Source organism: Oreochromis aureus, linkage group 22 (genome assembly GCF_013358895.1).
Source record: "Oreochromis aureus strain Israel breed Guangdong linkage group 22, ZZ_aureus, whole genome shotgun sequence".
Taxonomy (NCBI): domain Eukaryota; kingdom Metazoa; phylum Chordata; class Actinopteri; order Cichliformes; family Cichlidae; genus Oreochromis; species Oreochromis aureus.
The window spans coordinates 31,327,317-31,353,737 of NC_052962.1; the positions used below are offsets into that span (position 1 = coordinate 31,327,317).

At 39.2% G+C, this 26,421-nt stretch overlaps 2 protein-coding genes across 5 annotated transcripts; both read left to right on the forward strand.

The window, feature by feature from the left end:
• Positions 1-9,848, forward strand: flot1a (flotillin 1a). Of its 2 annotated transcripts, none has more exons than XM_039605256.1 (13): positions 1-224; positions 736-799; positions 2,342-2,417; positions 3,032-3,122; positions 3,582-3,725; positions 4,573-4,692; positions 4,815-4,910; positions 5,316-5,468; positions 5,684-5,832; positions 6,172-6,217; positions 6,792-6,929; positions 7,121-7,285; positions 7,443-9,848. In XM_039605256.1, the coding sequence occupies exons 2-13, from the start codon at positions 757-759 to the stop codon at positions 7,461-7,463; spliced, it is 1,242 nt and encodes a 413-aa protein (XP_039461190.1). In that variant the 5' UTR covers positions 1-224; positions 736-756; the 3' UTR covers positions 7,464-9,848. The 2 variants fall into 2 exon arrangements, with proteins under 2 accessions (XP_039461190.1, XP_031610618.1); XM_031754758.2 differs by having other exon boundaries at positions 5-224; positions 5,684-5,865.
• A 1,118-nt stretch (positions 9,849-10,966) lies between these two features.
• On the forward strand, positions 10,967-25,578 carry znf384a (zinc finger protein 384 a). 3 transcript variants are annotated; one of them, XM_031754756.2, is made up of 11 exons: positions 10,967-11,123; positions 13,534-13,601; positions 14,413-14,740; positions 16,590-16,712; positions 17,026-17,183; positions 17,289-17,365; positions 17,499-17,723; positions 19,401-19,568; positions 20,458-20,536; positions 21,154-21,312; positions 22,089-25,578. In XM_031754756.2, the coding sequence occupies exons 2-11, from the start codon at positions 13,539-13,541 to the stop codon at positions 22,491-22,493; spliced, it is 1,785 nt and encodes a 594-aa protein (XP_031610616.1). In that variant the 5' UTR covers positions 10,967-11,123; positions 13,534-13,538; the 3' UTR covers positions 22,494-25,578. The 3 variants fall into 3 exon arrangements, with proteins under 3 accessions (XP_031610616.1, XP_031610617.1, XP_039461188.1); XM_039605254.1 differs by lacking the exon at positions 10,967-11,123 and adding an exon at positions 11,246-11,475; XM_031754757.2 differs by lacking the exon at positions 19,401-19,568.
• The last annotated feature ends 843 nt before the right edge of the window (positions 25,579-26,421 follow it).

Below are 26,421 nucleotides of genomic sequence, written 5' to 3' on the forward strand. Positions count from 1 at the left end.
GACGTTTCCCTACCCTGCCACTAGATGGCGGAGGCACACAGTTTGCTCGATGGGCGTGCTCTATTGGAGCCACTGAGCTGCAGGCTTATTATTCACTAACCGCATCATTTCGTATCCAACGAGAGAAAACGTCACCTGGGATGAAAAATCATTAATCTGAACGGCCAATTATTCATCGTTTTTCACTCTACTCCACCTAAACCACGTCGTTTGTACACTAACCGGTGAGTGTGTCGTCATATTTTCTCTGTATCCCCATCCATCGAGTGTAAACACAGATGTAGCTGAAACTGTTTGAGTTAAGCTAACAGATAAACAGCCTGCACTTCATATTTGTTTTGCTGTACATATTTTAAAATCTTGATCTCTCTGTTGATCTTGTCTGTGAGCTTCGCGTCTTTGCGTTTGTTGCAGCTTTTCTTGGGATTTTTACTGCGCAATGTTTGCGCTAATTAGATTTTTTCCGCTGGTCTGCTGCTCATCTGTTTGGCCGCTATCATCACATCCACTCCCTCTTTTCTTCTGGGAGTGAGCTGATCATTGATTTCTGATACTTGCATATTTAGCCTCTGAAAAGAAACTAATAAAATATTTAAAATGTTTTTAAAATTATATTTCGTATAATAACTCTTCACGATTCCGGCCTTATGCGTTTGTTGATGGATTTCCTGAACAAGTCCTTTATAAAAGTGTATTTTGTTAAATAATTATTCTTTCACTTTTGTTGGTTTTCAGTCTGAAGGAGGATCAGCAAACATGTTCTACACCTGTGGTCCAAACGAGGCTATGGTGGTATCAGGTAAAATGATGCCTTGTACTGCTTTGTTGAAATCTAAACAACTTAAGAAACGATAACATCAAACTAATACATAACTGTTGCTTTTCATTAATTAACACACATGTGATGGCTGTCAGATCAAGGCAAACAAAATGTTCCAAAACCTTTAGGTGGTGCCCTAAACTTCTCTAAAGGAGAGAAAAAAATCAGGACTGTTACAGTTTTGTAAATAATCGTCATAGAAATAGGATTTGCTGTGAATGCAGATTTTTAATGGGTCTGTAGTTCTGAACACAAACATAAACCGAAACTTGATTTGTATGGGCTCAAATTGTCCCTGTATTAAACCTGTGACACAAAAATCACAAAACTCGGACCAGCACAGACTATGGGCTGGCATGTAAAAGGGCATTTATTCCCTTCAAGGGCCTGAAGCCAGTGTTGCCAACTCCTCAGTAATGAAAATCGCTATTGGCTGTCCTAAAAGTCGCTAGAAGTCGCCAAATAACGTCATCGCCTAATTTGCATAATTGGTCATGCTAATGTAATTGTAACCTACGTTGTTGGAGAGAGAAATAACATCGTGGAAGAGACATAAAGTGAGTAAAAAATACCCTAAATGCATTTAGAATTTATTTAGAGCTACAAATTAAATTTCTTTTAGCAATTATTGTTTTTTTAATGTCACAATTTCAACTTTGCACCTTTATCCGGGCTTGGACCGGCAAAAGTGACCCGAAATAGGCACTCTGGTGGAGTTACTTTGTGTGTGTGTGTGTGTGTGTGTGTGTGTGTTTATAAGTAGTATTAAACCTTATGATCCACAAAACAACATAACAGTAAAAGAAGTACTGACTGCCTTACACTCATTTTTTTTCATTTGCAGTTTGGACGCATAGGTGTGAATGTCTCCTGATAGCAGCTGGGGGAGGACTATCCTCCGCCTGTGAGCGCTTTGGCACTGGAGAGGTGCCTATGGCAGCACCCGCTGCTTGTTGAGAGTAGGAGCGATTTGTGCTTTCACGTCAAAAAGTCGTCATAAATAAGTCTCCAATAACACCAGAAAAAGTCGCCAGATTTGTCGCTAGTCGCTTTTTAGAAAAAAAGTCGCTAAAGGGGTCTGAAAACTCTAAATATAGCGACAAAGTCGCTAAGTTGGCAACACTGCCTGAAGCTCCATAAAGCACCCCTCCAATAGCCAAACCCATCTGTTGTCTGATTGGATAGTTAAATTTGTGATTGACATGACATTGGCCAATCAGATGAAAGGAAGAAAAATAGGGTCAAAATTCGTACTTGTAACTTGAAACTTGAGTGCAGAGTTTCACATGTATTTTTTGGCTAAGTCCACACAAATCTTTTTTACGCACACACAAATTCTGTTTACACATACAAATCCTGATTTACAAGTACAAAACTGATTTACAAGTACAAAATATTTATGACCACAATTTGAGCCCATAGATTTGTGAAGGAAGTTTGTTGAATGTGTTGTTTTTATCAAGAAGTAGTAAATGTTTGAATCTCCCTGTGATGCTCAGCATGGCCTCTGATCTCTCCCAGGGTTCTGCCGTTCTCCTCCTCTCATGATAGCCGGAGGCCGAGTGTTCATCATCCCCTGCGTTCAGCAGATACAGAGGTAAACAAACCCCAAAGTTTATTTATGTTCTCCTATACTCCACTAGTTTACTTCCTGATGTTTCTGCAAACACCGTTGACATTTGGCCGATATATTTTAAGTGACAAATTGAATAACATGATGAGAATGCAAACAGCACTTCAGCAGCAAAAATACAAAAGTAGATTAAAAAGGGGAAAAAAAGATTAAGAAATTCATTTTAAATTAACTTTATAATAATGAAGGATTTTCTTTTTTGGAACACATTTAAAGCACTGGGCATATGCATCTGTGTCATTAGTGATAAATATGTGTATAGCATCCAGCTCCTGTTCATAAACTGTTACTTTTCAAGTCCTTTCTCTCCATCTTCTTGTTGAATTTAAGACATTACCTTCCACACAAGTCACTTTGGGTCTAGTACTAACATTTCTTCTCCTCCTGCACTCAAAAAAGTGAAGTTTAAAAAAAAACAAACTCTTTTACTATATAGTGCTATATTCCTTCACTCTGTGTTTGCAACTCAGTGTAACAAAAGCAAGGAGGCAGTTGCTACACCTAATGTACCATTAGAGTAATGAAAATGAATCAATAATTGTGTTTCCCATTATATCTCTCACGTGGCCTCTCTCCAGGATTTCCCTGAACACTCTGACTCTGAATGTGAAGAGCGATAAAGTTTACACCCGCCATGGAGTGCCGATCTCTGTCACCGGGATAGCCCAGGTCAGTGTGCACCACTGGAGATGAAGCAGGACCCTCTGCTCTCAAAACAGGGGAGGTCTTTCTCAGAAGGACAGATGTAAACTAGAAGATTAACATTTAGCAGATAAGATTAATTATGTGTGGTGTATAAACTTACTCGTTTTTTGTTTATAATGCATTTTGTTGTTACTTTGTTTGTTTTTACATGTTTGAAATAAAACAAACTATCAGATCAATCTAACAAATCAAATCAGAACAGCAAAAATAAATGTGCAGTCTCTTTCCTCTGCATGTTATTGTATCTGTTGATTGATTAAAGCAGGCCAATGTAAATATTAGCATCAGGTGCATTAAAGTGCCATTTAGTTGCACGTGAAACCCAGCTCCTGATTTGCTATTTTTCACTGTGCAAGGGGGGAATGAACCCAATATTTATGTCAGTGTTTGTCTAAATAATAAACAAGCAGCTGTTTACTACAGATGAAGATCCAGGGTCAGAATAAACAGATGTTGGCTGCAGCCTGCCAGATGTTCATGGGAAAGTCAGAGTCTGAAATTGCTCAGATCGCCTTGGAGACACTTGAAGGTCATCAGCGAGCCATCATCGCCCATCTGACTGTTGAGGTAAGGAGTGAATGGCTCATCGTCACATTTTCTGTTTTTTTGGAGAGTTAAAGTTGTTACGTCCCCCCCACCATGGTGGAGGCAAAGGTAGGAAGGAGACAGCAACACCGGACAACCACAATCAATGAAGGAGGAGGACAACAGGACAGTTAAGAATCAGGCAGGATTTATTGGTTGCTTGCCGTGATAGTCAAACTTAACAAAAGAAAAAAGGTGGGGGAGGAGGACTGGGCGGTTGAGCCAAATCAAAGAAATTAATAAAACAAAAAGAGGTCGATAGCTTCCAGGGCCTAACTAAAACAAAAATGCAAAACAAAAGGTCAGTGAAAACATACAAAAGTGGCATCAACCGCATAACCTAGTGTGTCTAACAGTTTAAAACTGCAGCCAGTGTATAGGGTACCCCAGCTTATCTGTCCAGCCTCCCACCACACACAATACAAAGAAGCCTTCACACAAATGTTTGTCATAAAGCAGAAGCCAGCAGCCACCAGCTGGCCAGGGAGCTGCTCATTTGTAGTGATCCCAGGAGAGTGATTGGCCCACTGTGCCTAGACCAGCCAATAGACACGTGCCAATCAACTTTGAACTGGCCAATAGGTGGAGGCTTGACACCTGAAAGATAAAAAGAACACAAAAGCAAAGCCACATCTCTTGGCACGTAACAAAGTAAATAAATTGATTTTATCATGCAAATGAATTGAATCCAGCTTGAATTATAGAGCAGGTATTATTAGAATACACCTTCAGTAATCAGGACCTCAGTGTCTTGATGAGGAGCAGCTTTTCTATCTTTGTGTTTTAGAGCGCTAACTTCTGCATCACAGCGAACGTGTTTCTGTTACAGGAGATCTACAAGGACCGTAAGAAGTTCTCAGAGCAGGTTTTCAAGGTGGCTTCCTCTGACCTGGTCAACATGGGCATCAGCGTGGTCAGCTACACCCTCAAAGATGTTCATGATGACCAGGTGTCTCTTTGCTCTATAAAAACCATATCATAGATGATCTCAGTACATTTTTGTGGACTCCCGAATTTAAAAATTGAACCAGTAAGCACAGATCAGATCTTTTTTCTCCTGCTGGCACACAGGATTACCTGCATTCTCTGGGGAAAGGCCGAACAGCGCAGGTTCAGAAAGATGCTCGCATTGGAGAGGCTGAAAACAAGAGAGATGCTGTGATTAGGGTGAGATCTGTCACTTTGCTGCTGTTTTTTTTAAATACTGTATTGCTATAAAGCTCTTTTTTTTTTTTTTTTTTTTTTTTTTTAACACAGATCCATCTTTGCAACAGGTGTCATTGGGGCTTGTTGATGTAGTTTGAAGATCTTTCTTTATTTTTAGAAACACTTGGATAAATACTGCGTCTTGCTAATAATAGAAGCTGCCCTTAAATCATCTGGAAGGTTGTTTACAGAGCACTTCACTGTGTGTCTTTGCCTCAGTCTTATTGGCCTCGTCACTCGTGCCATTTGTCTAAACTCTTTCTGTATTTTTAGCGTCTTCATCCTGTTTATTTTAGACATCTGTTCCCATTGATCCTGATCACCTCCATCCTTTCTCCGTCCCTCTCTGACTCTCTCTCTCTGCAGGAAGCTCATGCGATGCAGGAGAAAATATCGGCTCAGTATAAGAATGAGATTGACATGGCGAAGGCTCAAAGGGACTATGAGCTGAAGAAGGCAGCCTATGACATTGAAGTCAACACTAAGAGGGCTGAATCAGAGATGGCCTACCAGCTGCAGGTACGCAGGCGTGCACAGGAAGCAGCTCATATTTTTATTTGCTCACTAAGCTGAATATATTTTAAATACAGTGCACAGCATTTCTTTTATGACTGAGGGGCAAATGTTTTAAACTTATTAGAAATCAATAACATTTTTACAATTCATGATATTAAATGAAGAACATTATGTTTACAGGCACACACATACATGTATGATCTGTTTTCCTCTGGCAGGTAGCGAAGACGAAGCAGTGTATTGAGAGTGAGAAGATGCAGGTGCAGGTGGTTGAGCGGGCGCAGCAGATCATGCTGCAGGAGCAGGAGATCACCCGCAAGGAGAAAGAGCTGGAGGCCAAGGTGAAGAAACCTGCAGAGGCTGAGCGGTACCGGCTGGAGAAGCTGGCTGAGGCTGAGCGGTGAGTTATGGGTACATTCTCACCTCCTAAACTGCAGGAACGACAGTAAGCAGACAGTCTATTAGGTTTTTTTTCTGGTGTGTTTTCTCTGTTTATATGTCTGAAGAAGAAATATGGAAAGTTCCTCTTGCGTTTTTTTTAATTTGGCAAGTTTTCATCTGTCCACTTAAATCCTTCTTTTTATGTTAAAATAACATTTGAGCTATCATTTTATATTTTAAGAGCTTAGCTGACATGTTTGTACAGACTGGTCAAATCATTTATCTCTCTGCTAACCAGCTGACTGTGTTTCTTTTGTCTGTCCAGTCTTAAGTTGATCATGGAGGCAGAGGCTGAAGCTGAGTCCATAAGGGTGAGTCGAAGCTTTTTTCTTGAATTATCTGGGCAATCTTTCCAGTCCCTCCTCAAACTCATTAATTATCTAGATAAGTAGGGCTTTATATCTGACTGCCAACTTAATGTATCAAAGATACAAGTCCTTGCTTTTAAATACGAGATGTTATCTAAAAATGTAATCTACAGAATATTCAAATAAGTATTTGAGTGTATGTCTACAAAAAAATCTCTCACACTCATGCAGTATTAATTTGGGGTCTCTGAACTAAAGAGGATATAAGGACATGGAATCTCATTCTTGAATTTAAGCCAAAGAGTTAAATCAGTCAAGATGATGCATGTTTATAGGAGTATTACTATTACTACTATATGATGCCTATAATTATGAATCTAGCAATAAAAAGGAAAATGAATGGAATATGGATGAGGGAAAAATCCGTAAGATATTAGAGTAGGCATTTAAAACTACCATCTCTTTGTATGAGGTAAAATTTGTCTTTTGCAATTCACTTTAATTTATGTACCATTAAGGTACAAGGTGAGATTCAGTGTTTTCTGGTACAATAAGTTCGTCCTCTTTTCTCCTTCAGGTTAAAGGTGAGGCTGAAGCATTTGCAGTGGAGGCCAAGGGGCGTGCTGAGGCTGAGCAGATGGCGAAGAAGGCAGAGGCCTTCAAGGAGTACAAGGAGGGCGCCATGGTGGACATGCTGCTGGAGAAACTGCCTCTGGTGAGTGACAACATCATCATAACAAACATTTCTAGCTCCTGTTCTTATTTTTAGAATTGGTGCTGATAATAAAAACAGAATTTGAAGACTGTTAGTCATGAGTGTTGTGTGTGCATTTACTTGGATTCTGGATTAAATTATTACATTCACTGGTTACATTTTTAACAGTTGTAATGTCTTTCTTCCACCAGATGGCAGAAGAGATCAGCAGGCCTCTGTGTGAAGCCAAAAAAGTTACCATGGTATCCAGCGGAGGTGGAGATGTGGGCGTGGCCAAACTGTCAGGAGAGGTGCTGGACATCATGACCCAGCTGCCTGAGGCGTTGGAGAAACTGACTGGTGTCAACATCTCCCAGGTCATTCAGGCACACGGTTTATGTTACACTTACCTACATTCATGCATCTACAGCTTATAGCTGCTACCGATCAAATTCAATTATTAATAATTAAATTCACCATTAAATATAACAAAACTTTAAAACATCCCCCTTTCTCTTTCTCTCCTTTCTGTAGGTGGCCTCTCATACAGGCTGAAGAGAATCAGCCGAAGCGGTGACCAGTGTCCAATCAGCTGTCTGGATTCCCTGCATGATTCTCTCATCACGGCTTCGTTCTGCTGTGTGGCTGGTTCAGCTGGTTTGTGATGTTTCTCTGTTGTGAAAATAGTCTGATTACAGTTACAAATGTTATTTCATGTTATTTGTTTTTGCATTAACTTTGTGCTTAGCGGTACTGTGTTCGTTTAGCCTCCATTCATCCTTGTATTACCTTCTGCTTATCCAGTTCAGGGTCACGGGTAACAAGAAGCAGAGGACATTATAATCATATTTCATGTATTCTATGATGGTTTGATGAGCTTTCTTACTTTTTGAGTTTTACATGACTCTGATCTTTGTCTTTGTCCCTTTCTATGTTTATACGTCACACTTTTGTCTGTGTGCCTGTTTACCATTAATAATTCCTACATAACTCTGTGTGTGTGTGTGTGTGTGTGTGTGTGTGTGTGTGTGTGTGTGTGTGTGTGTGTGTGTGTATTTGTGTCCCCACTGCCTTGCTGCCAAACCTTAAGTGCTTCTTAGCATGAGCATGTAATAAAACATGCAACCAAAACCTTCATTTACTAATCCTACTAATATTGCATATTATTGTATAATCACTAACATGCATTTTAACCCATCAGTCTTTTCTCTACATGTATTTCTGAAAGAAATTTGGTGTATAAAAGGTTTATGGTGAATATTTCTGATATCATCTGTAAACTTCAGCGTTAATATGTATAGGATTTTTAAAATGTGTCTTCTTTTTTTTTTTTTCACTGTTTTATATTTTATGATCCTTGGTACTTTAACAGTACGATCTAGTGGGGCCCCTTTATTTCAGGCATATCAGTAAGTTAATTGTTCTTTATTTGTAAACTGATGCTCCGGTGAATCGTCTTTTTTTTCCTGTTGATCCTCGGCTTGGAGCTATTAGGTTAAGATGAGCTACAAGAAAAAAAATGGGATTCTGTTTTTCCCAACCAGAAGCTTAAACTGCCTTAAGTCTTTACCACCCTGCAGTCCAGTAATACATGATGTGTACTACATATCTTAAGTCAAGTGGTTCCTAGTAATAACATGGCCAGTTATGTAGCAGCTCTCATAAAGGTGTAGCTAGTCAGACTAAATTAAAATGTGTGAAATAAAGCTCTGCTTTTCATAGTAGCGATCAGAATATCCCTGTGTATTTATGACATAAAGTATTTGTTAGTATATTACGCTTTGGCGTAATGTGAAACTAAATATTTCGATTGTTAAGTGAAGGCAGCGCGCGCTTCAGGGAAAGGGATGTTTGCTGTTCTGTTCTTTATTTTTTCTTTACGTTCGCTTGCTGTAGTTTGTGCTTTATATTCCACTGAAGGTGTAATACTAGCTCTAAAGTATTACAGTAGTACCTGTAAAGTATCCTGATTTGCCTTATGTCATAACCCAATCACACTGTATCCCTCTACCTCACCATTAGCCTCTGGGGCTAGGTAGGAAAATATCTTTATGGACACGTTTTAATACATCAGAAGGGATTTAAACACTGAAGATGGATATATGGTTTTATTTTAACTGAGAAGTTTTGTCTCCAGCTCTAAACACTGTTTGTGACTTCTCTGCAGTCCTGATTACAGCACAACCACGCGTGCTGTAAGTGTTCCTGAGGGTACGTTTTATTTCTTTCATATATGAGTACTACTGTGATTATGCATGCATCAACACCTGTCGCTCTTATACTGTAAAGTAATATTGCAAATGCGTATGTTTGAAGTCAGGACACAGTAGGCGTGTCAGCTTTACTGTTGAGTTACCAAAGTAGGAGATTACCCAGCTATAGAAATGGAAGTGTGCTTTCGTTACTGGATCAGCACTAAATATGGATATATATATATATATAAGTATGTGTATGTATTTATACAGTTTATATTTGATACAGTATCAGTGTAGAGCAGTTTGCATCACCACTAACAGCTTGAGTAATTCATTATAAATGTATTTTTGGCAGTTTATTAGTTTTCTGTGATGTTTCAGACCCTGTTGTGTTGCATTCATGATGTTTGACCAAAGTGGATGTTTGCTTTTTATTTTTCTTCCGTGTATTTCAGGAAAATGTCGTTCTGCTCTTCTATACACAAAATACCTGTCATTTAAATGCAAAAAGGAACAGACTTAAATCTTTACTGTTTGTGAAAAAAGATATATTATAGCTATTAAATGTTCCACTGCTGTATTTCTTTACTCACCTGTTCACACATCTGATTTTAGCTTCTTTTTTCAGATTTTATTAAATTTTTTCCATCTGTGAGGTCTTGAATTGTCACTGCGTAATAAACAATTTTCACATGCATAAGGGGATCCCAATAAACATTTTCATCATCATTTTATTGTCATTGATCTTTCAATAAAATGCTCGTGGTACATGGTGCTTTTCCCAAGAATGAATTGCTGATGTAGCGCTAAGAATTAAACTTGCAACAAACACTAGAGTTCTTTCCTTGCATTATAAATGCTGACAAAAGTAGCTTAGGTCCATTTTATATGATGGACATAGCTTAAGCTAAATGGGCGATAATAATTATAGTGACGTGGATATTATAAGTACAAGCAGTCATTACCTTTTAACAGCCTCACATGTCCGCATAACCTGAGAGCTGTTATGCAAAAAGAGAAAACCATAGCGGCTAATTCAGAAATGAAATATACATAGAAACTGATACGATGTCCTCACTGACTGGATAATTAATACACCGGAAGATACTGCATAGACGCTGGCAGGTGTGTCAAGTTAGCTGGTAAAACGCCAAACCATTACAGGAAGTATAATTCAAAACTCTCAGAGGAGCGAACATATGGGTAAATGGCTGTTAGTTATTGCACAAATATTCGTTTGTTTATTTGTTTTATATTATTTGACTTGTGTAGAGAAGATTTTCCTACCAGGGCCCATTTTTCGCTTTGTTAAAAAAATTATATGGAATTTGTTTTCAGGTCACTTAAGTTTCATTGAGTTTCCAGAGTGGATTTCGGTTAGATTTAAATTGTACTTAAATTGTAAATTTGGTTTTAACTTAGTTTTCATTAGTTTTAGCATTATTTGTGCTCTATTATTAAAATTAATATTATGAAAAAATACATAGGATAATTATCTGAATAAATATTCTTATACAAAACAGCTATTTTTGAAGAGAATTGACTCTAAGTCATGTAGCACCAAAACCTCAATAGGCTGTTTTTGATAAAATTGTAAATATAATTTTTAGCTGGTTTTGTGATTACACAATATTGTTTCAATTAGTATTTTTAAAATTACAAAAAAGAATTAATAATCATTTACTTCGGTGTATTAAATATCATATTTTACACCTACTTTTAGTTTAGTTTTAGTTAATTGTGTTAACATCGATTATTACGCTTTTAATCAAACACAATACACAAAGAAATATACTTTAAAAGAAGCGCGCTCTGATTTTATTTTGAAGAGTGTGGCCGGAAGCTGTTTAACTCAGCCCGCCTTGACTCCTCGGAGAAGAGCTGGAGGGAAAAAAAGGAAAAAAAATCGAAGAAAAAAAAGGCATATCTGAGGGGTTTGAGGGGCGGATTTGGACAAAGTTTTCCAACTGTCCCGACCCGAGGAAGCTCCGGGGGGGTTGAAGGGGAGTCGAGTTCACCGGTAATTAACACAGGACTTATTAGTCGGTTGTTAATTAAGTGTTTTTTTCAGTGTGTCTGAGAGCACCGTCGTCCCAACCGCCGGAAGTCTGCATGAAGCTGCGTCTCCTACAGAGGCAACGGCGTCGACGTTTTTTTTTCCTGTCTTCGTTTTTTTTTTTTTTTTATTCGAGACTTTTTTTTTCTCTTTTTTTATTTTCTCTCAGCGAGATGAGCAGGGAGTGAGGAATGGAGGCGTAGGGAGAGCACGGATGTTTGTGTTTACTAAGCGGCGGGCTAGTTAAGCATATTGAATATACAGGCCTCCTTGTAGCTAGAGCAAGCCAGCGAACAAAAGGAGAAAATTAATGGAGGCAAGTTAGCTAGCTCCTCTCGTCTTGTTGCGTTTTTCAGCTAACGTTAGCCATGTTTGTGCATAACCCAGATATGTTATTACGCTCTTGGCAGCCGGTTGGGTGCAGTTTAACACATCTGTCCAGACTCAGTTGCAAAAAAAGCACCCTCCTTTAAACGATTTGTGACAAATTTGTTTTTGCAATAATTCATAAAGCACAGCTAACGTTAGCTCGGCGCTAGCCATGCCACAGTTTTTGGAGGCAGCTTGCACCCCCTCGTCCAAAAAAAGGGGGGGGGGGAAAGAAACATGTCTCTCAGAGCACTGAAACATTGACTTTGTACTGCACTAATAACGACCCCTTGCATCTGATGCTTTGCTGCAGAATGAGGGAAAATTATTAAATTGCCTTGAAAGCATTTCTTTTCATTTATTTATAGACCTTGCAGTTGCAGAGGGGAGAGGAGGCTCATGAAAAACAATGCAAAACATTTCATGAGTTATGCATTGCAAATGTTTTGCATGAAATATGACGTTACCTCAATTGTTATTGTGATTTTTTTATGGGCCTCTCCTCTGCAGGGCTTACCAAATATCAGTTGTTATAAATTATTAAACGGCAGTTGGGCTTTACTAACATGTAATTACTTGCATGCTTTTAATGATATGTGAGCAGGATAACTATGCATGGCATTCACAGTCTCAAAGTGTTGCAGAAAGCTAAAATAAAGTGCAAATGCATGCCAGCATAGAACAATGAAACTTCCTTTTTTGCCTCTGTTAGTGGGACATAATCAGGAAATGGAAGATTACAGGTTGATTACTCATGAGATGGACAGTGTTTTTGTTTTTTGTTTTTTTCAACAGTCAAGAAGCTGTGTGCACTCTTGGAAAGGGTGTTACTTTCACCTAATGGTGCACCCGCATCCAATTTTGTTGCAAAACTAGCCTCACTGACATGCTGCTGATAAAACACGCACTCTAAGATTGTGCAATTTGTTCATGCTGTGTAAGGGAGTAGTAAACAAGTGCATGGGCTGTGTTACAGACAATTATTAAATTCTCAAAAACTGATTATCATTAGTGTTTTCTTAATTCTTGCTTCTGCTGCCCTCTAGACCAGTGGTTCTCAAACTTTATGTGGCCAAAGAAAAGTAAAAACCAAGACAAATTCAAGACACACCTGTATGTATGTTTGCAGAAAACAGGGCTTTTGGTTATCTGGAAGGAGGTCAGTGACAATGGTGCTTTTGAGCATGAGCATGTTGCTTTGCAGCAAGCATGTAACAGCGATCCATAGCCTTATCAGGTACTTCCATACATTCAAACAAATGTTCCCATTGCATATGGTTGAGATCCCAAGCTCTTTAACAGGAGGCAGCGTTTCTTCAGAAAGGGAATTTTTAGTTCGCAGGTACAGTTTTAGCATTTTTTATCTCCTTGCATCAAATTCCAGACAGTTTTTTGAGTAATTTCTAATAACAGTTTTTGTTTCTTTAGGTAGTTTGTTTGACTTATCCCACACGGTAAAGAGATCAGTTTTATCTCCGCTTAAATGTTATCCTCTTGCCTGTCAGTTCTTTTCTTGTAAAACTGAGAGTATTTGATGTGGAATAATAGAAAAAATCTGAGAGGGCACATCAGTATGCTTTGACACAGCATTTGGAACCACTGGTCTAGACAGAGGTTTTTGATATCCATCCCTCCTGGGATTGACCATCTTTGCCTGATTCCTTTCACATCCTCCTCTGTACAAATCTTAATTATTTAAAGAAACAGCCACAACAGCATAAGCTTAAACTGCTCAGATTTGTCACAGACATTTTGATTGGTATCCCTAAAAACAAAGGTTAGCTGTGTAGAAAAGTGGCTCGATTTAGTGGATTAAATTTAGTCTTAGTGCTGCATGCTGATCCTGAAACTGACGTGTTCGGTGTGTCAGCGTGCGGAGGAGAAAGAAAGGAACCGGACTAAGATGACTGAAATGCAGCCATGCATGGTCTCATTTAAAAGAAAAGAAAAGAAAAAAGGAGGAGCAGGACAGGTGTTTTCTAAGTGTGTTGCTTTTTAATTACAGAAATAATGGACGATTCCCATTTCAACTCATCATACTTTTGGTCTCCCGTCCCCACTGTACAAGGACAGGTAGAGACAACCTTATTGTTGGAATTGTCTTGAATTACACATGGTATAGTGGTCTGTGCTGTTGGAAGAAAATACCCAGAAGCACTTTAAAGATTATATCACAACCTGAACATGTTGTTTTTAACACCACTAAATAATGCTGGCAACGTTGATGAAGTTATTTGACTTATTGATGGGTTCACATGATCACTCCTGTCCCTCTCCTCTCTCATCTTTTCAATCTTCTGTTCCTTTTTTCATTTGCTTTTTTGCATCTCACCATGCCTTCGTTTTCTTTTCTCTTCCATTGTTTCCTCCTCTTCCTCTGTCTGCTCTTATCTAACCCATTAACTCCTACCCTTCACTCTCCCCAATCTTCCCCTTCTTCCCATTCCTTCCTCCTTTATTCTTCTTTAATTCCTTCTGTTGTTACTGTCATTAACCTCTCATTTTCCGTCTCATTTGTCCTCCATTTTCCTTTCATGATACACACTACGTTTATCGCCACTCTGCTTGTGTCATCTCTGGGTTGTCCTGTTTTTTTCCCCACATAAACATATCATGACTCTACTTCACATCTTTCTCTTTCTTCCTGTCTTTTGTATTTTTATTTCTCTTTCAACTTCTTCCAAACACCCTCATCCTATTTCCTCTCTCAACCTGCCTTCTTCATCTCTGGCAAGTCTCCTTTCTCCTTCCCTTTCTTCCTTCCTTTCTTATGCTTTTCCTTCCACCGTCATGAAACATTTCACTCTTACTGTATCACACTCCTTTGCCCCCTAATTCCTACACCCTTCCTTCTTTCCTCTCTCCACTCCCCACTTCTGTGTAGATTGAGAACGCCATGTTCCTGAACAAGGCGAAGGAGCAACTAGGTCCAGAGAAGGCCAGTGCGCCCTCCTTTCCTCACTCTTCTGCGTCTTCCACTTCCTCCCCCCACTACCCCACGGCTGTACTCGCCATCCCCAGCTCAGTGGATGGAGCGGCTGGGGTACGTGTGGTCCCTAAACAGGAAGGAGGCGGAGGTAATGCAGGAGGGGGTGGTGGTGGAAACAGCAATAGCGGACCCCTGAGTGCAGTGGGGGCACACCTGCACCAGTCGCACACCTCCCAGAACGTCACCGTTGTGCCTGTTCCCTCCACGGGTATCATGACTGCAGGTGAGTGAGCAGCTCTGATGTTTTCGCCAACCTGAGTCGTGGCATCTCTTAGATGATTTTCCGGTTTGTCTTTTTTTCTTATTATGCAATGTGTGAAAGAAAAACTCTGCGAAAAGGTCTAATAAAAAAAAAACTTGCCTGATTTAAATTTGGCCAGTCTCCCGTTCAAGATCATCTTCTTGTGCACCTCTGGATGTTCATTTGATCTCGGTGGAATCCCTGTTATGTCCGTTTGCATTTGTGGTTTGTTGTTACAGATTTTTTAAGAGACCATTTTATTAAAAAAAAATAGGAATAGCTCATGCAAATGTTTTAAATTTTAAAATATATATTTTCCCTACTTTTTGACAGTAACTGGTAGTATTTTAATGTAATTCTACAATAAGTTCATGAATGCACCTGCATGGTGTCTATGAGTGACGAATAAAAAAAAATAGAAGAAGAACAAGCTACTAACTCCATGGTTTTTGAAGGGAAACATGTGAGATGAGATCATACTATCCTAATGTCAGAAACATGAAGCTAAAGCTAACTACAACAGTGTGTGCACCTCCTTTAAAAAGGAAATGGCAGTGAGATCCAATGTAAATGTCGCCAGGTGAAGCTTGACATCAAAAATCTGCTACAGTATGCTCAGTCATTTGAAAAAAGTTTGGGATGCAGGTGTTCTCCAAATTCCTAATATTGGGCTAGCTGTTTTAACAGCACATGATGACACACTGACACGCACCACAGATCAGGTTGTTTCCACTGTATGTTTTTCATCAGACTCCTCAGAGTGTCATTTTGGAACTTCACATTAACAGACTCATCCTGGGAGTACAGCAGGCACGGCTGCTTCTCACACCAACTCAAGACAATGGTAGCAATTCCATCAGAAGTTGCTCTAGAAAAAGGGAACACTTCTTTTTTTCTTTCTTTTTTTTAATGGAAGCAACATGTAGCAGCACAGAGCATATGAGAAGGGCAGGAAGTAAGAGACAAAGGAACAGAGTTGAAAGTTAGTCAGTTTTCAAAATAAAGCCCAGCAGGCATACTAAATGTGTTGTTTCTGAAATGCTTAAAAAATGTGCCAGACACATCACAGTGGAGACACTCATCATGTCTCTCAGAGTTAGCCTGGAGAATGATATCATGGTGTCCAACCGTGTGTATGTTTAAAAACACACCAGGCTTGCTCCTGGTCTCACTCCTCACCAGACATACTTGGAACTGTGGACCCAGGTGACATCACCAAGCATGTACCTTGATCAGCTTGAAACTGATGTTTGTTTTCTGACACAGTTTGAGTTCCTGGGGTTATACACAGAGCATACAGTGTAAATAATCAGAATGAGAGCAATACAAAAATAGCAGCCATGTTGGAAGCTGTCTGCAGATCCCATAAAAGATGATCTCAAATGGGAGTTCAGCCAAATTTAAACCAGGTAAGGTCTTTGGTTTTTATAGAACTCTTCCCAGAACTTTTTGAACACTCCCCATATTTGTTGGTGTCACAAGATATGTGCATAGGGAGTGAATGACACTGTACATATTAATCTACAGTGGCTACTAATCTCAATAGGTTTTTTTTTCAGTTTCCATTCAGGTGTTAGTAGTAGTAGTACTTAGTGTTACTATTAGCAGTTTTACCCCCTTTTTATGCACAGCTTGTTTAAAAATAAACCTTAGCAAGTCTTGTGTTAGTGCTTTGGCCTTTTCCTTTATAAGATATTGTGTGGCTTTCAAGTTGCCAGGTTGAAAACTAAAGTTCTTTTATCATTGCATTATCCATTAACTGTTAGTTAGAATAAAAACCTAACAGAGTGAGATCTGGACGGCCAGATCACAGTTTTTCTTTTCCTCTTAGCGGGGTTAGTGATCACCACCCCACAGGGCACACTGGTCCCCACCGCCTCCACGCAGTCTTTTGTAGCTGGACACCCCACTGCCACCACCATGATAGTGTCTGCAGTGCACCCCTCAAATTCAGGTAATACACAGGTGCAGGTCACCATCATTTCAATAATTTCAACGTAAAAAAACGATGAGGCTCAGGGCTCCTTTTTTAGTATTTTATTTTAGACACTTGATTCCTGTTCCCACCCAAATGTATTCTTGCAATTGCACTGTTACATCCATACACAATCACATCTGTGTATCTGTCTTATGTAAGGTTTGGTGTTGAGCTGTGCATCATAATTTTTCCAAACTCTTCCAAACCCCAAACAGATGCTGTCCCTGTTTTCACTCAACACTCCCTGTTTCCTTCCCCTTCTTTCTTTCTCAATTTTCTCTCATTTTAGATAAGAAGGAGGACATTGCTCCTGCTGTTGTCATGCCGGCACCATCAAAACGAGGCAGAAAAAGCAAACAGGTGATGAGTAGGGTGGCCGGAGTGGGTGGGGTCCTCCCTCCAGGAAGTGATGCATTAATACTGGCACACCTTGCTGCTGGTGGACAGGTGAATTTCTTATGTTCTTTCTTTTTTCCTTGTTTCCTTTTATAAAACCAACTATGAGGCATTTTACCTTCACAACCAGTTATTTTTTTTATTATTGTATTGTAGCACCACGCTGGCGACCCATATGATCTGTCAAATGATGAGGATGATCACATTAACAAAGACGGACCCAAATCTTACAGGTAGGATAAAGTGCATTAAGTTGGGGAAAACATTAATGCTGTTTTAGATACTTGCAGTTTTATTCTGTGCTTTGTTTACCGTAACTGTTTTCTTCTTCTCTTCTTCTTCTTCTCTCATTCCTTGCCTGCCAAGGTGTCGGATGTGCGCAGTGACGTTCTTCAGCAAGTCAGACATGCAGATCCACGCCAAGTCCCACACCGAGGCCAAGCCCCACAAGTGCCCCCACTGCTCCAAGTCGTTTGCCAACTCCAGCTACCTGTCCCAGCACATTCGTATCCACAGCGGGGCCAAGCCCTACACCTGCACTTACTGCCAGAAAACTTTCAGGCAGCTCAGTCACCTACAGCAGCACACACGGTACTGGCCTGAGTGTGTGCGTGTGTTAAAATGTGTGCATGTTGAACCTCTGTGTGGTGATAGATAAAGGGAAGAAGGAGTGGTGAGCTTGGGAGCTTGTCTGGGTTGTTTTGGGGAGTGCTGACAGTGTAAAGCTCTTTTTGCACAGTCAAAGTATCATCTTTGAAAGTGCACCAAACTTAAATTATTTCATGCCGCTAAACCTGTTATTTTTAAGTATTTGTCTTTGACCATTCATTCTTTTCTAAAAACTGGGACCCACTGTCAGGATGGGAAGTCAGTTTCTTGAGTCAATATCTAAAGGTAATTAAATAGAACTCCTACACAGTCTCACTTACGGCTGCAATATTTATTAAGTTACAATGGCTACCTGAGCTTCATCAGGTATGTGGGCAACATATCCATATTCCTATATTAGATATACCTGTTCAACCACTTGTTAACACGAATATTTAATCAGCCAATCACATGGCATACTACTACTGAAATTCCTTAATTCTCCCAGCATTCAGTCAAAGTATTCTTTGTTCCTGGCAAGTAATTTACTAGTGATTCACACAAGAGAAACAAACAAGTTCAGATGCACCCAGGCGCCAGGTCTCCATTTGTCCGTGTCTGCACTGGGTTATCAGCCAGGCTTTAGTCAGATTGATGTCATTTGTTTCCTTATATATGCAGAGATTCAGATACTCGATATTCCAGCAGTAAGTGAGACAGGATGATTGAGTTATATTTAAATGCCTTTTCTCACCAGCACACCTGTCTGTCACTCAGGTTTCACCAAAATATACATCCCGTTTTTGTTTTGTTTCAGCATCTTCTCTAGATTTCTCTGTTATTCAAGTGTCTTTATTAAAACATTTCCTTTTCATTCTCATCAAGATAAAAACTCTAAAACATGTTTTAAGAATGCACAATTACATAATTACAAGTCTAAGTACACTTTGCACACTAACTGTGCGTGCTGTCCCTAAATAATACATCCTGATATACAGTTTTTAACCTGCATGTTTTACACCCCTTTTTACTGTGGTAAAGGTCCTAATCGGACACTAAAATTTGTTTTACTTTTACTACATTTCATTAATTGTGACAATATGAGTGATAAATCTATTTCCCATCCAGGCTGTCACCTTTCTGATAAATGTGTTAATTTTATGTTGACCTTGTCATTCACCTTCATGCTTTCATTTCCCTCATTTCCATGCACTGGGTTTTCTCTGTGGGTTTCAGGCCATTAATTTTAAAGAGGAAGATGTGCTCCGCTGGCCTGGCACTCATCTTGAATTTACATTTTGGTTTGACTGCAGCAGACTCAGACATTCATAGATACACTACACTCACACTTCACTCAAAGTAGTGCACACCAAAAGGAGAGAGAGACTGCGAGAGAGAGAGAGAGAGAGAAAGAGAAAAGCGTGACTGTGCTTGCTGTATGTTTCGTTCTGTGTTTTCACAACTCAGACACAGCACAAAGAGCACACTGTCAAACTTAGTAATCTGTGATCAATGCTTGATCGATCACAGATCCTTTTAACTTAAATGCATGATTTGGTCTTCGGTTCATTATGAAGTTTGGTCATGCTGTAGCTTAAAAATCTCTCGCTGTTTCTCTCTCTCTCTGTTTCTCTCTCCCTCCCACCCCCTTAACCCTCCAATCCCGGTTTCCCGTGTTAGAAACCACACTGAGGCCAAGCCCCACAAGTGTCCCCACTGCTCCAAGTCGTTTGCCAACTCCAGCTACCTGTCCCAGCACATCCGCATCCACACCGGGGCCAAGCCCTACACCTGCTCCTACTGCCAGAAAACATTCAGGCAGCTCAGTCACCTACAGCAGCACACACGGTACTGGGCCGGGCTGGGCTGGGCCGGGCGGGTTTTGAATGCGTGCATGTATGGGAGCAGGTGCATGGAGAGTTATGTCACTGTGCTTGTGTCCTTCTCTTTGAGTTATTGTGTGTTTATAGTATCTTTCAAATCTGACATGTACTTTTTTCTTTTATAAGGTGGATCTGTTCTGCCCACTTCCATATTTTGACTCTTAGATGCTACTAGAGTAGCTCGGCATGCCTCAAGTTCAGAATAATCCATATTTATGTTTTACTACAAACATACACTGAGGAGTAAACCAGATTCAAAAGTTAAGGGTGAGTGACCCATAAAAATAGTTTTCAGCAGATGTTAGAAACAATCAAACCACAGATTAGCTCAACCTAATGGAAGGCGAAAGGCTGTTACAAAGCTAGGCACTACCACCTGAAAGGACAGAAAAATGTGGTTGATGTGTCATCACTGGCATGTTTTAGCAGCCTAGTTACTCTGTTATAAAACTTTATTTCATAGCTTATTGCTTCATCATTAAATCCCAAAAAGGAAAAACGTTTCATTGCTTTTATTAGTGACGAAACGTTTCTCTCACTGAAAACGCTACGTCCACATAAACAGAATCAACTTCTTGGGATTTTCTTACCTGGATGATTGAGCATGCATCAAGACACTTCATGATAAAATGTATTAAAACAGAGGATGTGATTTTAAAGTGCACGAATAGCAACCAAAGGTCACACTGTTCAAGTTTACCAAAGCCGTTTCCTTCTCGAGGAAGTGAAAGTAGAAGTTTAAGAAACTGCAACATGAGGCAGCAAGGGGCTGAGCTGATCTAGAAGTATCCTTAACTTTGTCAGTACGTCAAATTTGACATCAACTTTGTTTTGTTTTGACTGTGATTTCCCAGGATTCACACCGGTGACCGGCCGTACAAGTGTAATCATCCTGGCTGTGAAAAAGCTTTCACTCAGTTGTCCAACCTCCAGGTACTGAATCCACAGGTTTTCTCTTTGCCACTGACATGATCATTACTTTACTAAGGCTCTAGTGCTACTAAATGATATTTACTTGCAAGCCAGTGGTTCTCATACTGAGGTGCAGGTTCCACAGGTTGGGTTTTGTAGACAAAATATACAACCAAGTGTGATGAAGTAGTAGATATGTTGATGCTCACCTTTTTTTTTTTCATTGAAATTTTATTTGGGATCATTTTTCATTGTTAATGATTAAAAAGAGATTTAAAAATTCAACATGTTGGCCAATATTTTTTTTTCCAGACACATAAAGCACAAACAGTATACTGTAACATTTGTTATGTGTAGTTAATTATCAGGCTTTCCTGAGATAATGGGACAGTGCAGTTTAAAAACAATCATGTTTTATTGTCACAAGTCACGAATTACTAATGTCTCCTTTTTAATTTTCATTTAACAGTCGTTAATCCTGATGCTGATATTTTGGCAAATAGCTAATATTACCTGATATATCAGCCGGGCTCTAGTCTGAAAAGAGTGGTTTTCTTACCTTTTCTATTATAATCATGATCAAGATCATGTTCCTAGGTTTTACATGCCTCTTTTATTTATTTATTTTTCAATGACAGTCTCACCGTCGGCAGCATAACAAAGACAAGCCGTACAAGTGCCACAACTGTAACCGTGGTTACACAGATGCTGCCAGCCTAGAGGTTCACCTGTCCACACACACCGTGAAACACGCCAAGCTGTTCTCCTGTGGCCTCTGCAACCGATCCTATACCTCGGTAAGACTTCTGATATCTGACATGCAATTTACTGAAAGTGTAGATTTGGTTGTACTGCAACAGAGAAGACGTAACAGGAGAGAGTTGGCAGGAATTGTACTGCTGGTTTGCAGATGCTTTACTGTTAATACACTATTGCTTACAATCCATAAGTCCGTCTGACATGCATTATATGTAGAGCTCTAATGAGCCTTTTGTTCTGATCTCAGGTCTTAGAATAGAATAATATAATGATTATTACTGCAAAGCACGGATCATGCCTCTCTGGCAAAAACATTGTTTGTGCCATTTAAGCCAGATGCTGTATAGCAGCTGGTACTGTTAATGTATCTAGTAATTATGTAATTATGCACATACATCATCAGTGGACACAGGCATTGTGTCTTTGGGTTGTTCATAGATATTTCAGGAGTGCGTGAAGGATATTTCTTCAGATTGAACACAAATGTTCATTTAGTCTTCAAATGGCACAAATGTCTAATGTGGATAAAATTTTTTACCCAAAAGCTAAAAAAAATTAGCTTCACTTTCACATCCAGATGTTTTGCAACATTTTTCGTCCCAGCAGCATAACTCAGGTACTCAAAAATCAGTCACTATATATATTAAATGGCTGGTTAGTGATGCCATACAACCACAAAGCTATATTAATAGTTTTCTGAGAAAATGTAATGACATAGTCTGCTCTGTGAACTGCTGTATTAAAAAAAATCAAAACACATTCTTCCTGTTTTTCTTTCCTGACATGTGTTCTACTTCTGTCATCCGTTCTCCAGGAGACGTATCTAATGAAACACATGAAGAAGCACAACCCCGACCCATTAACAGTGGCAGCAACAGTAGCTGCTCAGCAGGCCCAGGGCCTGACACCAGGCGGAGGGGGCAGGGGCCGAGGCCGCGGTCGAGGGAGAGGTGCGGGCAGAGCGAGCCAGCTCCAAAACCAGACGAACCCTAACAACAACCAGAACCCAAACCCCGGACCTCCAGGCAGCTACCAGCCACAACAGCAACCCACAGAATCTGTGGTCCCCTGCCCATTTGATCTACACCAGTACAAGACAGTGTCAGCCAGCGAGATCCAGTACAAACCAGTCACTGTGGCAGATCTGCCAGTGACCCACAAAGACCTCTGCCTAACCGTCTCCACGTCAGCCATACAGGTGGAGCACATGAACTCATAGGCTGCGTCTTCCTGCTCTGCTCGAGGGATTAGTCGAGTAAAAATGGTCCATATGTACAAGTAATTTAACTGTATTCAGTATTAGAGCCTTCTTAAAATCAGGGGGAAAAAATAGCTGATTGGGTGAATTTCTATAATTCAGATCTTCTATTTTATTGACACATCACTGAATTTGAAAGTGTAAAAACACTAGTGTATTCAGTTAAGACTTCTGTAGCTTTCAGTGAGATTATTTTTTAAAAGCGGTTAGTCGGGTAATGCAATACAATCATGGATAGAAGTAAATTTGAATTCACCCACTTAAGAAGCTTTGATGCTGAGTACAACCATAAATTACTTACACAGATATTTTACAGTGTGCTTCTTGATTCCTGAGCCCACTTGCCATGTATCTCTCAGTAGAAATGCTGGTCTAGGAACCTGACGTAAGGGTTCAGGCTGGAGCCACATTCCTCCATTTTATGTCAATTTTTCTAAAAAAATATATATATCTGCTAAACAGTTTTGGCTTTTAAAATCCATGCATCTCCAAAGCATTTTAGGTCTCACTTCACTTTTAATCACCTACAAATTTGTGGACCAGAAACTTTCCCTTTGTTGAAGAAATTTGACTCACTGATCCTAAACCAGCAGTGCTGCTCTGAGGGATCTTTGGAGGATAAAGGTGTAAAATATCTGTAAAATGAAAAAAAAAAAAAAAAGTTTCACTATTCTTTGGGCAGTTACGGTCCAAAGAATAGTGTAAATGTTGAAGACATTCAGATCACATTAATCTGAACATTCATCACTTATTAGTTCAAGCCAAAACAAAGAAAGAAGGAGTGAATGATGGGAGACTGTAGAGATTCATAAGAGCATCTGAAGCAGCGATGCAAAAATATTTAAACAGCATCTGAAAGGCACAGTCGGGTGTCGCAGACTACATCAGAAACACTGAATTGGAGCTACAAAGGAAGGAGCAGCAGGAAGAAAAATGAAGCGTGCGTTTGGGAAGTCTCGCTAAAGCCTGCAGCCGAATCTCAAAAGTGTACATTTCACAGATCATGATGTCCTTATTTACACCCACCTCCCCTCAAAGGAGCGAGGAAACATTTCCCAAAGTATTAAATAAGCGCGATCGGTCGGAGAATGCACTAAATGTGAGGAGTCCACAGCAGGAACCCCGACAGAAAAGAGAAAAACGGGGGTGGGAGGGGTCATAACGAAAGCACTTGATGAAACTTACTTCACGCCTATGTTTTTCATCCTTTACCTTTTTTTTATATATCATATGTATGTATTTTTCTACCAACAGAGAAACGTGTGATCAAACAGGAAGCAAAGTGAGCGCATGAATGTGATGGAACAGAGAGAAAAGTCCTAACAGAACGTCTTGTCCCCTTTTCTTCTTTTTTTGTTGCTATTCAACGGTTTACTGTCCTCCAATGAGTTAAGGCAGCCCAGTTTGTTATTGTCAGGATGGTTGTTGGGAAAATAATGATTGTGTGATGAAAATGGCTGACAGGTACTGTTATTAATCTTCTTTTTTTTAAAAGAACTTTTCATACATATTATTACTACTTTCATTATAACTGTATTGCAAATGTTATCCACATTATTATCAATCTGAGGCATTATGGTATTGCAGTATGCTGTACATAAAATACATAGAAAAGACTTTTTCATCTGTAAAAGGGAAGTATGTCTTGTGTAAAGCATCTATGAAAACTAAAGGAACTCAAATTAACATGTACCAAATCACTGGCAGTGTCCCAGGTCAACTTTAAAGCTGACGGGCTGTGAGACCGTCACGCTCAGCAAAGTGAGGAGATGACGGGAGAATAATTGTTTCTTTTATCACAACCACAGCCACCATCTACACACTGTGAAACTGATCTTAATTAGGACGTAACCAGAAATGAGTCAACTAAACCTCATGTGTGATTATTAGGCAAAAAATTGGGATGTACTAATGCAGATTTTTTCTTCTTCTATCTATTGTTATTTGTTCCCTTTCAATGTCAGTGAACTCTAAAGCTCTGCCTTTTAAATCATATAAATACTTTTCTAAAGTCTGTCCTCATAACTTAATCCCAATGGCAGTCAACGGCGCAGATATGGTACCAATATCAGTGCATTGCAAGTAGAAAATTAGCAGGGACTTTAATTACAGTCATTTAAAATACTTTTGGGCATGTAAGAGAAGCACTTTCGTAAAACTATCTCTAATTCCAAATTAGTGCTTGTGTTATATAGGTTAACTGTAGGGCAGGACTTGAATATTGTTCCCTGGACTAATGGAAAATGGGGCAACAGTGGGGATGAATTTATACAGATTTTTAAAGTAACAAGTTGTTTTGTACTAAGGAAATGAAAATATCTTAATTATCAATGAGCTAAAATGTCATTCTCAAGTCTCCTAAATTATTCCCATTCACAATTGTTCAGTCACATAATTGTAACACAACAGATAATTAGACAAATCTCATATTTATCAGTATCCCAATGACATTGATGGTGAATATCTACCAATAATGGTGCATCCCTAATACATTATAAACAGGGACCACTGAGGCTTCCCAGAGGTGCAGTTTGGCTAAAATATCTCTAATTCCACATCTGTACAGATGTTGTTGTTGTGTTAAGTTTACTGTTGGGGATTGATTCCTGAACTTATGGGAAAAAAAACTGGTCTCAATTACTCAGAGAACCATGTTAATACTGTAACCATATGATATTTAAAACTAATGTATCCATGATACATCTGCAAATAATTAAAGCATGATTAAGAGAAGCTGTGACCTTGGTGACCTGGGACACCGCACACGCCGTCTCTACCCAATCAGAAATGTTCAGGATGCCCGTACAGACGGCTGATTGTCTCCATGTATACTCCTCCTTGTATTTCATTGTGTCTTTTTATGAGAAATAACCCATTCTCGATATTCTTGTTAATGTTATTACCAATGCTCCTGATAATACAGTTAACTGCCCTCTTATGCTACACTCTTGCATACTGTATGCACAGTTACACCTCTTGCTCATCTGAACAGACTGTTTCTTCCCTTATGGAGAATAAAGTTCAAAACCTGTTTATGATGAAAGCACTTCATTTTTTATTGGTATTTTATTAAAATCAACAGTACACATTATTAATGAACATTTATAATGAAAGTTACTTTCGGCTGGTCTTTTGTTACAGCATGTAGCTCCAAGTGGTCTGTTTCATCCTAGATACCCAGGGTAAAGATCACGGGGGTGTTTTTTCTCAAAAGTAATGAACTTGAATTTTTGATTCAAGTTCAGGGAATCTGTGATTCTACCATCCCCATGTGGTTTGGAAATTGCAGTGGACTATGCTGCAATGAAATGGAGAAAAGGGTATTAGAAAAGGCTTAGCAATCATATGAAAAGGATTCGCATGGTTAGAAGACTGTCTACACCAAGACCTACAATGTGATGTGTTTCTTTTAGCTCCATTTGTAGAAAAACAATGCTTTTCCTAGGAAAGCATATACAAATGGCACATGGATTTTTAGTGTGTGTGTGTGTGTGTGTGTGTTGTCTTAACAGAAGCAATCCAAAGGTTTCTGTCACAAACATTATTTATCAAAACAATTAAAAAGAACAGATTATATTTCAGTCAACATAGAACACCATACCAAACCATGACAGTAATTTAATGTTTTACACTACTTCTTTCAGGCGTTTCTGAATTTTAAGCTTTGGAATAGAAATGATAAGAATTATAAGTCAATGCGCGTTTTTTTGCACCTCCAGGCCACCGTATGATGTTTATTTTAAACAATGTAGCTTAAAAAAAATTATGGATTACAACAATTATATATATTTTTTAATCAATATATTTGAAAAAGAAAGCGATTCGTATATAATAAAATTATACGACTTTTTTTTAACTGAGTGAATAAAATGTATAAATGACCAATAAA